The following is a 15,287-nucleotide window of genomic DNA, read 5'->3' as shown; positions in this document are numbered from 1 at the left end:
CGAGATGAAACGACTTAAGTGAGAAAAAAAACACAATATTCCGTTGCCAGGGTAAACACTGGTAAACGCGCATGTATGTATAATGAAATCTTTGAGACCCGAAATGAAGAGAACAAGGATCTCAATCTATATAGAGCTAGCCTCCCTCCCCCCCCTCCCCCCCCTCCCCCCCCTCCCCACGCACGAAATAATTCAAAACTTAATTCACTTGATTCGACTGTTGACTTTGATGTAGAGCTCCACGCGTGGGCAGGAAAACGGAAAAAACGGATTCAGGGGAAGGAAGGAAGGAAGGAAGAACTGCTCTTCTTCCTTCCCTTGCGTGATTTTTCGAGACAAAGTTATTCAGACTATGAAAAGACAAAAAATTGACAAAGAGCGGAAAATGTGGAAGGAGCGGACAAAGTTTTACGTCGTGAAAAAAAAAAATTGTAATGTTTGCCGCTGCTGTCGAGTTTTCAAAAAAAATTCAGCCGAACGCTTTAGCGGTGGCTGCTGTATTAGTGCAGCATTGTGTTGCCATCATAGTCAAGTTTGCGGCCTACCTGGGCGATGATATGAATCCAAGCAAACGATAATGGGCTCCATTCATGGCTGGCATTGGAGATTTCCGTGACAGATACACCACACGAAAGGCGACGCACATGATTCGTTTCAATCATCCGGCACCGGGACAGACCCGAGGTTTGTCGTGCGGAATCTCTCCAACAACAAAAGGTATCATATAAAAAGGCGTAAAAAAAAGCAGCCAGTGACAAGAGCTACTAATCCTCAAAGGCTTAACGATAGCAATATACGGCGCTAACGTCAATAAAAACAGCCACCGCTGGAAATGCAATAAATTCTTTTCATTCCCGCATTTCAATTTCTGCTCGTGTAGAAACGCCAGCCCGATCCGGATGGTTGAACAAACACGCGCCGGTAACAGCAGCAACTCGACTTCTTCATTCAAACTTTTTTTTTTCTAACTCTTTGCCATGTCTCGTCATGTTGTACGACGTAGCTGATCGATGCGACAAGAGCTGCTGCTGAACTAGTACAAGAGTTCATATTGGAATGTCTACGCCGGTGAATAAACAGATACGGCGGACGATTGACACAAAAAAGAACGTCATTTCATCGAGGCGGCAGCACATAACGCGGTGGTGGAATAGATCGATATCGTCCGTTTGATCTGCGGTTCCGCGCCCTGCCAAGTCACCGTGCACACACTCGTCGATTTGGGATCGAGCTTCCATCAGTATTTGACGGCAGAGGAATAAAAAGAGATAGGCCCAGACTTATCTGATATCGACTCAAATGAAAATCCAATAGAAGCGCCACCCACCCTAGCGCACAAGAAATAGGAGCGGGATATAGGTATCAAATCGATCCGCATCTCTTCATTCTATCCATCTCGAATCAACCATTTCTATCCCAGGTGGGAGAGCCTGGAGAGTTTATTGTTGTTGTTGTTGTTGTATTGCTACTAGCCCAATAGACGAGACTGGGCAATCCAGAGATGAGGTATCAAACGCTCCTTTTTTGATTGCACCATAGAAAAACGGTTGTGATATATCACATGCCTATTGCTCACTCCGTCCCCCTCCCTCTCTTACAAAAAGCGGAAGAAAATGCGGGACGAATAAAGAGTCAAGAAAGACATTAAGCCTATACTATAAATACGGGACTTGGGGGGGTGGTCTGGGCTATTCGCTTCCCATATTGTCTCAAGTCCCACGTATCTATATAGAAGAGCCTAATACTTATGATACTCCCACCCGCTCTTCCTCGGCACAACGGTAAGATGAGGAGGCAGCAGCGATACTGTACCACGTCGATCGATAAGCAAACAATTACCTTGCAGCAAGCACAAGATCCGCATGCTCTTGACGATCAATCTCGCAAAGTATATCTCCGTCTATTATTACTGTCTCATGCGGTGGGTGTGTAAAGACTGGCCGCACCAGATGCTCAGCATAACAGCCTCCTGCCAGTAGTAAATACAAGCACCAAGTGAAGAGATGGGGTTGCTTAACAAAGATTGGACAGTCCGGAGATGGTTGTTGTTGTTGTTTTCTCTTAGTAGACCATCATTTCTTTCGCTCCATCGTTCACAAACATTCCCTTGCACGGAAATCAACCGTGCTTTTTTGGGGTTTTTTTTTTCGTTATGTTTTTGTGTGATCTATTCCGCAGACGATCCTAGCTCTCCCCCGATCTATTCCTTGTGGTCTCACTAAGGAGAAAATGATGATGATGACACACGCTGAATAATACACAAACAAGTTTGAGATGCTCGGCGACATTCTGCTGTCTCCCGAAGAGTTTTCTGGCGATCACCGGGGGGAGAAAGTCGGTTGGAAGGAAATGACAAATCAAATGTTACCAAACATCTACTACGCGCCAACTATTGCGTTTGGTCTTCAATAATAGAATTTATAAGCCACTGTACAATACCCCCATCAGCAGCAGCAACGTCTGAGCTCAAGGAGGAGAAACGTTGCGTGCGTGCTTTTGAATTTTCATTCTTGACGCATCTCCACCCCCACCGTTTCCAGTCTACCCATCTCTTTTCTCTCCTTCTCTCTCTCCTTCCCCGGACTATCTCTTAGAGTCGCTGAGAAAAGCTCTTTCCAGCCACGTCAACGAAAATCTGCTGATCCCAGCGGACTTTCTTAGACTAGCTGCTTCTTCTTCTTCTTCTTCCGTTCGCCGCTCGTCCTTTTTTACTCTCCACCACAGCGGCGAAAATGTTGTGTTGGCTAGAGTCTCTAACCGTAGATGATATACAACTGCTGCCACCCATATTGGTTGGCCGAGGAGCGTCAAAGAAGCTCGCCTGATGAGACTTGCCATTTGATGATGATGAAAGGGACGTGTTCCTTACCGTGGAAAGGAAAAGAGAAAAAAAAAAAAACCAACAGCACATCCACGCTGGTAGACTGGTACACTACATACATAAGAGAGACTCTACGTGGGTCCTTTCTATTGGCCTAAAATTGCACCGGCGATAAAACTCGGAACGTTCAAGGAGGAAAGAAAAAAAAGGGAGACTAATAGAAGATCAAAATCGATAAAGGCCAAGGCAATTTCAATTATTCTTACGCTTATAATAAAAAAGAAAGTTTGCCTTCCACGAAGAAAAATGCAAAATAAATGAAGAAGAAGAAAAAAAAACCAATCACCGGCATATTAAAAACGGATGGCGTCAGAAAAACATGTCAACATCCGTTGCCAGCGCGAACCCTTTTTTTTCTCTCGTCACCCAGTGGCACCCCCTAATAATATATTAGATAGAGCCCCGGCGTTTTGTTATGAAGATGCGCCTATATAATACAACACGGAGGCGTCGTCGTCGTCGGCAGCAGCCAGTCATTTCCAATCGCCAAAATGAACAGCAATAATAAAGGGGGGAAAAATCAAGATTGCGCCATGCCAAAATGATTGACGTTTCGATCGGCGCAAAAGACAGAGGGGCTAGACAGCTCCGGCTGACATAAGAACAGACAAAATTGTTTTTCTCCAATATATACCCTGTTACCCGCCCGCCAGCGGTAGAACAACAACAACTGCAGGTCTTGACATCTCCCCCAGTTCCGTATTATGTCAATGAATCGACAGTCTGAGAGATACGGGCGCCGAAATGTGAGTGACACGCCCACGTTTTTTCTTTTGAATATAGTACAAGAAAAGTTTTGCTCACTGCCTACCTTGTAACTCCAGTAATTGCCGTAGCCCATGTGATTGCAAGAACACTGGCAGTGGCGAATGTGATGCTCGAGATCGAGTTGTTGGTGCCATTCTTCCAACTCTTGTTGCTGCTCGGGCTGCTGGTGCTGCTGCTGGTGCTCCTGTTGGTGACGGTAGTGAAAGTGATGATGATGGTCCATGGTGTTCCAAACGCAAACGTCTGGCGGGACCCAAAATCGACAGACTTCACTGGGCACAGGCACAGGGCGCACTAAAGCGGCGAGGGTCTTGCCGTCTTGATTATATATCGTCGGCACGCGCCGCTGTCAAAGTTTCCTGGTTTGGACGGTTAGATTTTCGGCGCTACACTGCGGAGAGACTCTGCTGAATGCTGGTGCTGGGCACTGTGCTGTGGCGGCGGACGACGACAGCACTGACACTCGGATAGGCGCTGCCATCAGCAGCAGCAGCAGTCGCCAATATATACACACGGGACACATGCGCACTCCTCCCTCGCTCTCTCTTTCTTCTCCGATGATATTTATATCCAGGCAGAAGAAGAAAAGACAATTCAACAGAGAGATGTGCGGCGAACGTGACGAGGGCCTATAAGAAGAGAAACAATAAAACAAAAAAAAGTCGCCGTCATTAGTTTTTGGACATCATGCGGACTGTTGCTGGCGCCGAATTCAACGTCGAACAAGTAGGACAAGAGAACAAACAATCAAACGTATCGATTTTAGAAGACGACGACGAAAAGCCGAATTGATATTGGCAACAATGTAGACGGGGTTGACTCGTTAGACGAATTTAAACCAAGTCAGGAACAGATTGTACGCGCACAGCAGTTTAAGGGATCCGCAGATAGGCGCCGTGCCCTTTTTAGAAAAGTTGTGTGGCCCCATGTTTCCCTAAAGACCCAATGGCGCTAAAATTCGTGGAGAAACGACAGTTTCCACAGCGTTTTGACAGCAGAAGCAGAGAGACAAAATATCAAGTTCTCCACACACAGTTGGCAAAGGTTAAAGTTTACGAAACGTTCGTCATCACTGGTATCATATCCAATACATTAACTCCTGCTGCGCATACTACTGCTTTTTACCCTGCACAGAATTTTTCACAGGGTGCGTGTGGAGTACCTAATGTAAAATTCCGCGTTTTTCTCGTCACACGCTCCATCGGATTCAGTTTGTTGCTGGAGGGCTTCAAAGGTTTTCGCAAAAAGCGAGTCGGGCGACTGTACGGCGCGATGAACAATAACGAGATCAAATATTTCCGGAAAAAGAAGAAGAAGAATATGTATATAATAACGCGATATCATTTGAACGTTGGGAAGCTCCGTGTTGGCGGGATGCATAGAGAGACGGAGAGAGAGAGAACCGGGAGTGAAAATGCTTGCCTCTTTAGTCTGGCTTCTCCACTCTCCACCTATAGCTTTGATATTAACGAGGTACTCAATTTGATTGTTTGCCCACTTAAGAGGATCGATAGGCTTTTGCTCTTGTTGGCAAATCAGAGCGAGTCAGGGCAAGTCGGAGCGCCGGATATTCTAGTAGCGGTAGCAGCGCTACAGAGTGAAGTCGAGACAAATTGAGGACGGCCGAGTGATGTATAACTCTTTGTCTCTCACAACTTGCTGTCGGACCTTTTCCCTAGTCGCCAGAACCGAGCGCTTAATATGTTTGATATGCTCGGACCATGGCCGTGGCAGACGGCAGATTTACAGAACGTGCTGGCTTTGCTTTGCTGCTGCTGCCGCTGCTGCTGCTGGTGGGTGTGTTGAACTAGGCAAAGCTCGTGAAAAGATCAACGGATAAGAGAAGAGAAAAGAGAGAAAAAAAAAAGAGGAACAGTGTTCCTGGCAGAGCAATCGATATAGACTCCCCGGAATGAATTATGAAGCTTTCTATCTCGACTATAGTCGCCGTGCTGTAGATGAGAGAGTACGTCGCCTTCTCTTTATTAAGGCGGCGGATATACGTTCCCAATACTCAGATGAATGATCGTTCGTTTTCTCAGGGCAAAACACATCCTTAAAAAAAGAGTCGCCAATATATACATAGTGTACATATACGATCGAGAAAACGAATTTCTCATCTCTCAAGTCAGAAAAGGGACCGCTGTGGAGAGAGAAAACACGTTGAAAAATATCCAGGCAGCTAGAAGGATGAAAGAAAGATGACTTGGAGGTCTTGGCGACAAATCACATCGAGACGATTCATCATTTCCATGTAAACCTCCCCAGTCCCCACCCGCGCCACGAGTGTTCAATCCGCTCCATGACGACGTCGACGCCGGGCTCACTCCCTCCACCGTTTCGTTTGGAACCCAAGGAAACGTAAAAGCCCTGTCTCAACAAGTGGCTAAAAGAATCAAGGCATCAAAGGGGGGAAGTAGCGGATATATAGTGCTATGCTCAAACTCGATCACTTTACGGGTGTGATGGGCATTCCATCAGGAAGTGGCAAGGAGCGAGAGAGAGAGAGAACGCGCAGCGGGAAACGACAAATAAGAGCCGACAAAAAAAAAGAACTGAAATAAAAAAATAAAGAGTCAAAATCCGCCTTTTTGTGTGTGCGCTGCGTGACCCAGCATTGCCGGAAGCCTAAAAGTGTGTAAGTGTCACCCGAGACCTTGTAACTCGAACAGAGATCGATGTCTTCTCTCGTAACAGGATCGAGTCATACGATAGAACGGAGCACAGCTCTCAGGCCACTTGTCGTTGCTTCTTGAAATGTTTCCACGATACAAACATTTCTTCCTTTTTGAAAACACTTTCGCTTCTTTCAGCTGAATCGACAGACAAGGCAAAATCGTTAACCCACACACACACACACGAAAGTAAATATACTACTACCCTGTTGTCTATGGAGAGCAAATCGTTAACCCACACACACACACACATACAAAGTATTGTGCGGAGGAGTTTGCGGAGACGAGCCTAACGGTTATAGAACAGAGGAGGTTCATCCTTCCGGATTAGTGCGCCGCAATGGCATCCAGCAGACTGTTAATATTATATGCATAGGTTTATAGTCTACGAAGCGAGGACAGACACAGTAGTAGAAATGTTGAATAACGCGATCGCGCACTGTATATAGCAACATCAGCCAGGACCCAAAGAGAGAATTCAATGAGGCATCGCCGACGTCATCCATTATGTATGAGCACCGGCCATACCGACTGCCTACGACCTTTTGTTTATTCCGCAGCTCCCAATGTTGTTTCGCCCCCCTCCACCCAACGAGAAAATATCCGACTGCTGCTGCGATATCTATATACTCGGTTCAACTTGGGAATCGGACTTTTTTTTCCTGCAGCTGTTTTATGAAGTTATATTTTGTGCAAGTCGACCCCCGTGTATGCAGCATTATACTACATGTCCTATACACGTTGGTTTTGACGGTGCATAACGCTATGCTTTAATAAATTGCAGCGACACACTAAAGGAACTGAATTTTTAATCATTTCACAGAATTTGGAATCACCAGTTGAAACTGGATAGAAAAACACACACACACAAGAGGAACTCCATCTAGCCACCAACTTTTTCAATGGAAGAGAGGAGGGATGAAACAAAAGTACCCAGCTGTTTGCACAGGCATCCCAGAGAGCGGGTTATTCAGCGGAGCTGATCCTCGCATCCAGCCCAGAACTGGTATGAGGTTCCCTCCTCATTCCGCATTCCCGAATCTGCTCTATTACGGCAGATTGTTTCATTCTATACGATTCTTCACTCGTTTCTTTTTTTTTAATGAGACGCATCAGTTGTCGCTGAAACACGAGATGGAAAGAGAAAGAGCAGAAAAAAAGTGATAAAGAAAGACAATTGATTTTTCTCTCAGACAGTTGGAAAACGGGAGGGGCCAGGATTGCAATTACGCTGGAACTCGAGAATAATCGGAAGCGGGGACCATATACAAGGCGACGATAATGATAACAGAAACTTTCTGGGTGCTAACTTTGGATAGACTTGAAAGTGCCTACACTGAGATTGATCGGGCCGCAGCATTGCATCATCCGTACATTCTCTTTCTGGCGAGAGTATATAAAGTATAAGGACGGGCAAGCCGCACACACTATGGCAGCCAAGGGGACTGTGAAAACTAATCAATAAAAAAAAGGAGGGGGAGGGGGGAACGGATATACAGCATGCACATAGATATATATATATACTGTATCTACAACGAAAAGATGAATCATTTACATAATGCAAATAGAGTTTACATTGGCCACGATTTTCGCTGTCGGGAATCATCTCCTTCGCAAGTTTACCATTAATCACCTTAGGACTATCCATATTCAGGGGTGTCGAGTTCTCTGCTGGCGTGCAATAAACGCCAGACCCCCCCAAGCCACTTTACACCCCAATCCAACTAGAGTCATTATCCACAAGACTCTATAGTTCAATAGGATTCATACGCAGAGGAAAAGCGAATTTCAAAAGATGACTGCATTAACCACCATCACCACCCGCCGTCACCGTCACCCACGCCCAATTAAATCCAATTATCTCGCTCGAGAAAGATAGAAAAAAAAAGAAAGTATTGGGCGTCTGAAGTCTCGAAAGCCCTAACAAAAGTGACTAAATGTGAACACAGAATCGCTTCCTACTGTTTCAATTGGCGACACATCTAGCCGTGACATTTCATCGCTGAGCGCAGCGTCCTTAGAGAAAAGCCGAGCAGATCATTGATTAGATCCTGCCACTTGCTTGGTCTGCATTTCTTTTCCAGGAAATATCGATTCACTCACTTCCACTATTTCGCCACCTTCTCGTTTGAAACGGTATGGCACTGCGATGCCGCAAGATGTAAAACAATTCGAAAAACTAAATTCACTTCCACATTCGCAGATTGCGTTATTATTAATCTACAGCGTACGCGAAATCGATAGATCCGTTGCAGTTCAGTGGGTAATTGGATGGTTTACCCACAGAAAAAGTTGTGAGGTTCAAAACCGAGTCTACAGTCGTTCGACATATGAGATTTTTAGTAAACCCTTACTGAGAAAAAACAAAACTGAGAGAAAACAGTTGCAGTCATCAGCCTAGCTCAGGGATAAACATACTCCGTGACTACGTAACGATTTACAATCAACGCCGCCAAAAATTGTCAAAAAAGGAAGAATATATGTACATTTTGTCCTACCTTTAGGCCTGGGAAGTACAGCCATACACCTACAGTTGCTCCATCCATCCGCAGAAGAGCTGAATTACACCAGACGGGATAGGGTAAAAAGGGTGTCCTCGTGAATACACCCATATTCACATGGGCGTACACGAGAACATTTAAAAAAAGGGGAAAAAGAGAGATCCATAACTCGATTTGCCAATGCAATGGGATGCTTTTTGTCTAAATAAACATAGAAAATGGGTTACGAAAAAATATTGACAGAAACGACAAGTGAGGAAGAGTTAAAAATGAGACACTGGGTAACCACTAATTATTAATATGGATATGGGAGAATGAAAGGCTTACATGTAGAGACAGGTAATGCAGCATTAAAATATATAGTAGGTCACAGGTCAATTAAAGTAAAGGAATTCGTTACCCAAGTGATGATCCTGAGATTGTTGGTGACGACAGGTTAACACCTGTACAAGAAAAACTTGCATATTGTGTGGTTATGATTGATGGCTCTGGCCTCAAATCTGCAAAAAAAGAAAAAAAAGGGTTACATAGGAGAAACAAACTGCCATGCATCAACAGGGCAATCACATGATGAATGCTAGTTAGGAACACATTTCACAAATTTGGAACAGGTTTAACTCCCACAATCATTCTATTAGTATTCTTAGTTTTATTTACCCGCTAAACAGCATGGAGTATGACTGCTATCAAACACAAATAAATCTATAAGAATATAAATCTTGAACCACGCTTCATGCTTGAAGTCTTGAACTTTTGTCTCGAAATTTTTAACTAATCTAAAGCAGACGACACTTGTCCAATTTTCTTCTAATCAGCATGCTTACGATAATAAGATATCGATATTGCCGATATAAATTAGAAATTATACAAAAATCAAACTCCCCTCTCAAAATCCAAAACAATAAAAACCAATAAGGGAATAACAAAATAAGTTGAGGGAATAATTTTTAGTTGAAATCTAATACCATTTCTGCTTGGTAAATAATTCCCCGGTAAGACCCCCCCCCCCGCAAATAAAAATCGATTCCTTTATCGCCCCCCCCCACCCCAAAAAGTCGACCCCTTCCCTAAATCCAAACCACTAAAAAGGATAAAATCGGTTATTAATCGCCAGCGCTCAACATCGGCTGAACGGATCTGCATTATTTTCATATCAACTTGTTCTTCAACAAACTTTATTAAGCCTACCCTCGATGGACAATATTCAAATACAAATTTGCACAAAAGCCGCAGAAAGACCGAAAATCCGCCCTAATAACACAACCCCAGGACTCTCTTGGAAGCCAATAGGGAATAAACTTTTACCTTTTGATGTTTTCCGTCAAGTCTCTGACATTCTAAAGTTATATAACATTTCAATTCTGTGGAAGTTTGCGTAGGCGTGCCGTGTTTGAAATCGATTGTAGGAGGGCGGTGTAAGAGTACAGGCAAGAGAGAAGGAGAAGAGGAAAAGCAAACATGATATACCGGCAACAGGCTTATCCATCTGCTTCCGCTCCAAGGCGATCAATCATTCTCAAAAGCTATAAAGATTTCTTCTTTCTTTTTTCTTTTTTCCTTCTCTTCTCCCGTCTATACTCCTTGCCCATCTATCAAGCTAGTTTGTTGTGCTTTCTTGCCCGGCTCAGCTCAGATCTTATATATGGGAGACTGCTGTTGCACGCGTTCATCGACAACGATATTGTACATGCAAGAGAGGAAGAAGGCTATATCTACCTGTATATTATGGGGCTCGACGGAATAAGGGCGGCAAGTATGAGGGCAGTAAAGGCCACAATATCACACACGACGAAGGAGACAATATCGGCCGACAAGGAGGAATGCCCAAGAGCGAGCGAGTCCATTATATTGGATCGGAATAAATTGTTTCCTTTTATGTTCACCCTGTCCAGTTGGGGGGGGGGGGGGCTACAGGATCGTGCGTGAACAAGACTGGGGGAGAGAAGCGAGTAGATTTACGCACAACTCGACGAGACGCGTGATGGTGCACATCTAAATTCGAACGTCTTTCTATCACCATCCATTTCGGATCCGTCGCCAAAGGAAGTCTACAACGAGAACGAGCCCTATATTCTTCCGGGCAGTTTATGGTCGCTAAAACAGGATTATTCGAGCCCTACCCTTCTGCTCTAGTACAGATAAATAAACGGCAAAAATTTCATCGCCCAAATCAACTGTGCACGAAAATCCATATTGGATTTTTCTTGCCCACTGTCGCGACTAGGGAGTCTGTTCAACGGAGAGTATACTCGGCAAAATTCGCCGCCAAACTGTCTGTCAACGCAATTCTTTACGAGGGTATGTTTTCGGTAGAAACGAATGCAAGTTCAGCTTTTAAGTAATTGACAAACTCGCAAGTTAGGGTTGGATGTTACGACCTGCGAACTCCTTTTAAAAGTTATTCGCAGAGCTACGCACGCCATACAACACAAATTCGACGACAAGTTTAACGGTTGCAATTTCATTATACGGAAAGGTAGTATGAAAAACGCACAACAACACGTCGCAAAGTCGTTTGATTTTTCTTTTTCAAGTTGATTATAAAACTTAAAATAGCCAAGATATCTTCCGAAAGTTTGGATCATTTTCACGCAAAAGAAAATCTCATGTTGTGGGACACGTTTAGTTAATTATTATGAAATTCCGACCGTGCGTTCGAAACATTGTGCATAAAACTGCGCATGACTATAGGGATGTCTGGCTTTGTGATTGAATAATGTCCAGGAGTAAATGTTCATAACACGAGATCCAAATAGGCATGCAATCCTACGTATACACAAGGGAACATGGGTATGAATAAATCGAATTCCTGCAGCTGTCAAAACTTAATGACAAGATTTACGTGCCTTAATGCCATGTTTCCTTATTCACTACATAGCTTGCACTAAAACTACCACACATATAGGAGAGAAAACCTGGTTAACGACACATTTAGACATTTAATCATAGGGATAACGACTTTACGTTCACTGCTTTATTCTGAATTCAAAAAATCTATATTTGCCCTCGCCTGATTCAATTCATTTGACGCTACTATTTTGATGTAAATTTACCCAAATAAAAATTCAACTGCGATCAAGAGATCCTACTGGTTCGAATGAAGCAAATGACGCAATGTTTCCCTTCCCCTGAAAAATCCCTTGACGATATTAAAAACTGGCAAGCTAAAATATGAGTTTGTACTGTCGACGTAGAAAACGACGAGGACGAAGAGGAAGCTCAGCACCAGCACATAGTTAGTGTAGCCCAACCAACAACCCAAAAGTGATTTATTGACGTAATAATATTCGTACCGCGATGGTGCTATCCCAACCCCTATGCTGTGGTCGAGGTTAGCGGTAAGGTTGGCCGGCATTTTCCGTATAACAAAATAGTGAATGCTACTTCTGCTCTTTTATCTGCTATAGACACGTACGTTCAGAATATCCTGGTTATTATTTCACGTGTCGTTGAAATGGTGTATCATCGTCTAACGGATGGCATTTACGATACTTCAGCGCGTGCCATGAAATCACGCCATACAAATAGGATACTTGAAACGCTCGACTTTTCCGTGTGCGCACAGGACAGCAAAAGGTCCAGCAACAATAATAATTTTCCGAGAATAACAACATCTCCGCCCTAGTACTATCCTCGTCTGCAACTACTGGCAATGCACCAAGCACTTAACCCTTCATCTCATCTGTGCACAGGTTATTAAAAGCAAACGCGCGATACACGATATCTCGGCAGCACAAAACAGCAACAAAACATGCGTAACAAAAAAGGGAGGAAGAAAAAACAAGATTCATTTGAAAACGGGTTGGAAAACACAGAAGAGGATCAATAATATTCGTGGATTTTACCTGCCAGCAGCGATGAGAATCCTTTCCGGTGAAATCGTTTGATATTTACGAGGCATGAGTTCACTTTATTACACGCATCGCTGCGTGCGTGTCACAGGGTAAGGCTTTATTGCTTTGTAGCTCTTAAAGGCCGTTCTCTGACAGACGTTTGCTCGGCGTAATACTTTCGCAATGCTACAGCACGACACAGAAAAAAAGTAAGCCCGCATGACGAAACAAATGTTTTAAAAAAACACACACACTTCAAAACTATATATATTGGATTCCAGTCGGTTCTACTATAACGCACGCTTTCTTTACGGTGCGCCCATTGTGCACTGTGCGACTGTCTTGATTCTTGAAGTAACTGAAAGGCCCCGGTTTTCTTTTGGAAAAAGTCGTCCGATATCGAAGCGGGAAATAAGGGAAGAGTAGGAAATCCCCTTTTTGGTCCTTTTGGGTCCTTGGAAGGAAAGTTAAGTTCTCCCAAACTCAAACTTTTTTCCGCGGTTGGTCGCTCGGTTTAAGAAAAAAAAAACTTTTTACGTTCTCATCCCTCCATTATCGACAGCTATTAGTTCGACCTCTATGCCCGCCATAATTCCATTCCAAGGCCCGACGATTCAAAACAGTTTTGTCCTTTTTTCTATAAAATCAAACCCTTCCCCTAAATTACATCATACTAAAATTTGTTTTTGTCAACCACGAAATAAGAAAAACGCCCCCAAATCGATTAAAGAGTTACCGTTATTCATTCAACAAAAACTCAATTCCAGTCTGTTTAGCACATGAATGAAAGTCACACTTTAGCTAAATTGTTCGGGATACGCTGAAATGAAAATAGAGTTCCATAGACTAAAATAGAAAAGTTTATTACGACATATGGGTTTCTAACGGAAACCGAGTAAGTAAGTAAGACGTCCCTGATGAATTGCGACATTCAGATTACGAAGTTGCCATGACGTCTCATTGGTTACTATAAAATGAGATGGTACAAAAAAGATGAAACAAAATTGCAAGTCATGTGGCGTCGTTCAACTAAGCGCCTGGGCCAACGCCGCCACCCTTTGCTTAAGGTATTTACAACAAATATAATCATCTATAAGGCAGGCGGAGAACTACACAAATAACAAGCTCGGATGCAACGAATCGTATCAAAGCTGCTCTTGCCGCATCATGACGATGGATCAGAGAGCCAAGACGGACATCATCTTTATACGTATATATAGGCCACTTTTCTTTCAGCCGAAAGGTGAACTTTTCCCGGAGTTATTCGGAGCAAATAACACGCAACCAGGGCTACTACCTACTCTGATCCGGCTTTGATGTCGTGGGACGTCTTTCGAGTGCAACTTTTACTTTTTTTTTCCCTCCTTTTTCTTCTTTTTTTTCCACATTTTTGGTTGTTGTTGTTGACGTTGTTTTGACGAGGACATCCAACCGTGAAACGTTTGGGGTCTTACTTACCAGATAGACGGAACAGACGGTGCATTCCTATATAGCATTCAGGGGATCAAATAGTGGGATACTTTTGCGGCATTCTTCGCGTAACAGCGCTCTGGTTTTTGCTACCCTGTAAACAATTGACGTAGACATTATACTTTATCCTTTTCTGTTCAACTTCATTGTCGTTCTGGCCAATTCTACTTGATCGTATCCGAGGCGCATCTATCTACAAAATTTCGTTGTTGTGTACTTGATAGATTTTGTTCTGCTTATTCGAATTCAGGTGGACGCAAACGTGTGCATTGTATAATACTCAGTGGACTCTGTGTAAAAAGTTTGAAACAGAGCCGATAGAGGGAAGTAATTGCTGGAAGCGAACGGCCGAAAACATTCCGTTGTTCCCATTCACGTTCCTGTCTTATAATTATTTTACCTTCTACGGAGGCGTTTTAGTCGCATTGCACTCAAACATAATAAACCCACCGGGGAGCAAAAAAAAGGAAAGAAAAAAAAGTTTACTGAGAATGTATCGCGAAACAATCTCAATTGCGCGTTCAAATTGGCGAAACTCGAGCGAACCGGGGCGCGGTTGTCAGTCGGGTGGATTAATAATGTTAACGCAATTCTGACATAGTCGTGCAATAGAAATTTAAGAGCAGAGCTACTAGAGCTGCTCAACGCTGCCTACCGAGAATGTCTGTTCCAAATCAACAAAGTTGAACGAATCGCAGTGCAACAGGAAGCCTGACAAAGTCTGACAGCTTTTACAGATTTGGAATGCTTAGTACGTTTATTTCTCAAACTGTACATCTCATTCAAGCAGGATTAAAACTTGCACGATTCAAGGGAATTATATTTTTTTCTTCAACGCATTTTAGTTATTTACTTGGGTGCGTATTCGGCAAGCAGCAAACTCCGAATCGATCGCTATTCACACAAGCAAAAGAAAATTGTTCTATAATTTTGTTTGAATACAAAATATTTAAAATATGAGATGAACCACATGATTCGTTCATGTGAGGTGCGGTATCATGATTCGAATACATATAGATTCACCCGGCCACGCCCAACTTTAAAATCAAAGTTATGTAACGTAGTAATAAAATTAGAATTCAAATTCCAAGTCTTTGCATTTTCCAACGAGAATACACAGACTGTCGTTGCTTTCAAATTTCTGATGGCATGTGTTTAA

At 43.3% G+C, this 15,287-nt stretch overlaps 1 protein-coding gene across 2 annotated transcripts in view; it reads right to left on the bottom strand.

The window, feature by feature from the left end:
* Nucleotides 1-13,208, bottom strand: part of LOC124192867 (dipeptidase 1-like) — a 41,439-nt gene extending 28,231 nt beyond the window's left edge. Inside the window, exons 1-4 of one of the 2 annotated variants that reach the window (XM_046586382.1) lie at nucleotides 12,671-13,208; nucleotides 9,226-9,325; nucleotides 8,823-9,026; nucleotides 3,693-4,278 (exon numbers count right to left, since the gene is read on the bottom strand). In XM_046586382.1, coding sequence (XP_046442338.1) covers nucleotides 3,693-3,872 — 180 coding nt within the window. In that variant the 5' untranslated portion in view covers nucleotides 3,873-4,278; nucleotides 8,823-9,026; nucleotides 9,226-9,325; nucleotides 12,671-13,208. Of the gene's footprint in view, nucleotides 1-3,692; nucleotides 4,279-8,822; nucleotides 9,027-9,225; nucleotides 9,326-9,482; nucleotides 9,599-12,670 lie in introns of those variants that run through there. The other variant, XM_046586383.1, reaches the window with a different exon arrangement.
* Nucleotides 13,209-15,287: the final 2,079 nt, after the last annotated feature.

This window comes from Daphnia pulex, chromosome 4 (genome assembly GCF_021134715.1).
Source record: "Daphnia pulex isolate KAP4 chromosome 4, ASM2113471v1".
Classification (NCBI taxonomy): Eukaryota; Metazoa; Arthropoda; class Branchiopoda; order Diplostraca; family Daphniidae; genus Daphnia; species Daphnia pulex.
Note: the sequence above shows the minus strand (reverse complement) of the source record. Positions and strands in the feature narration are given on the sequence as shown.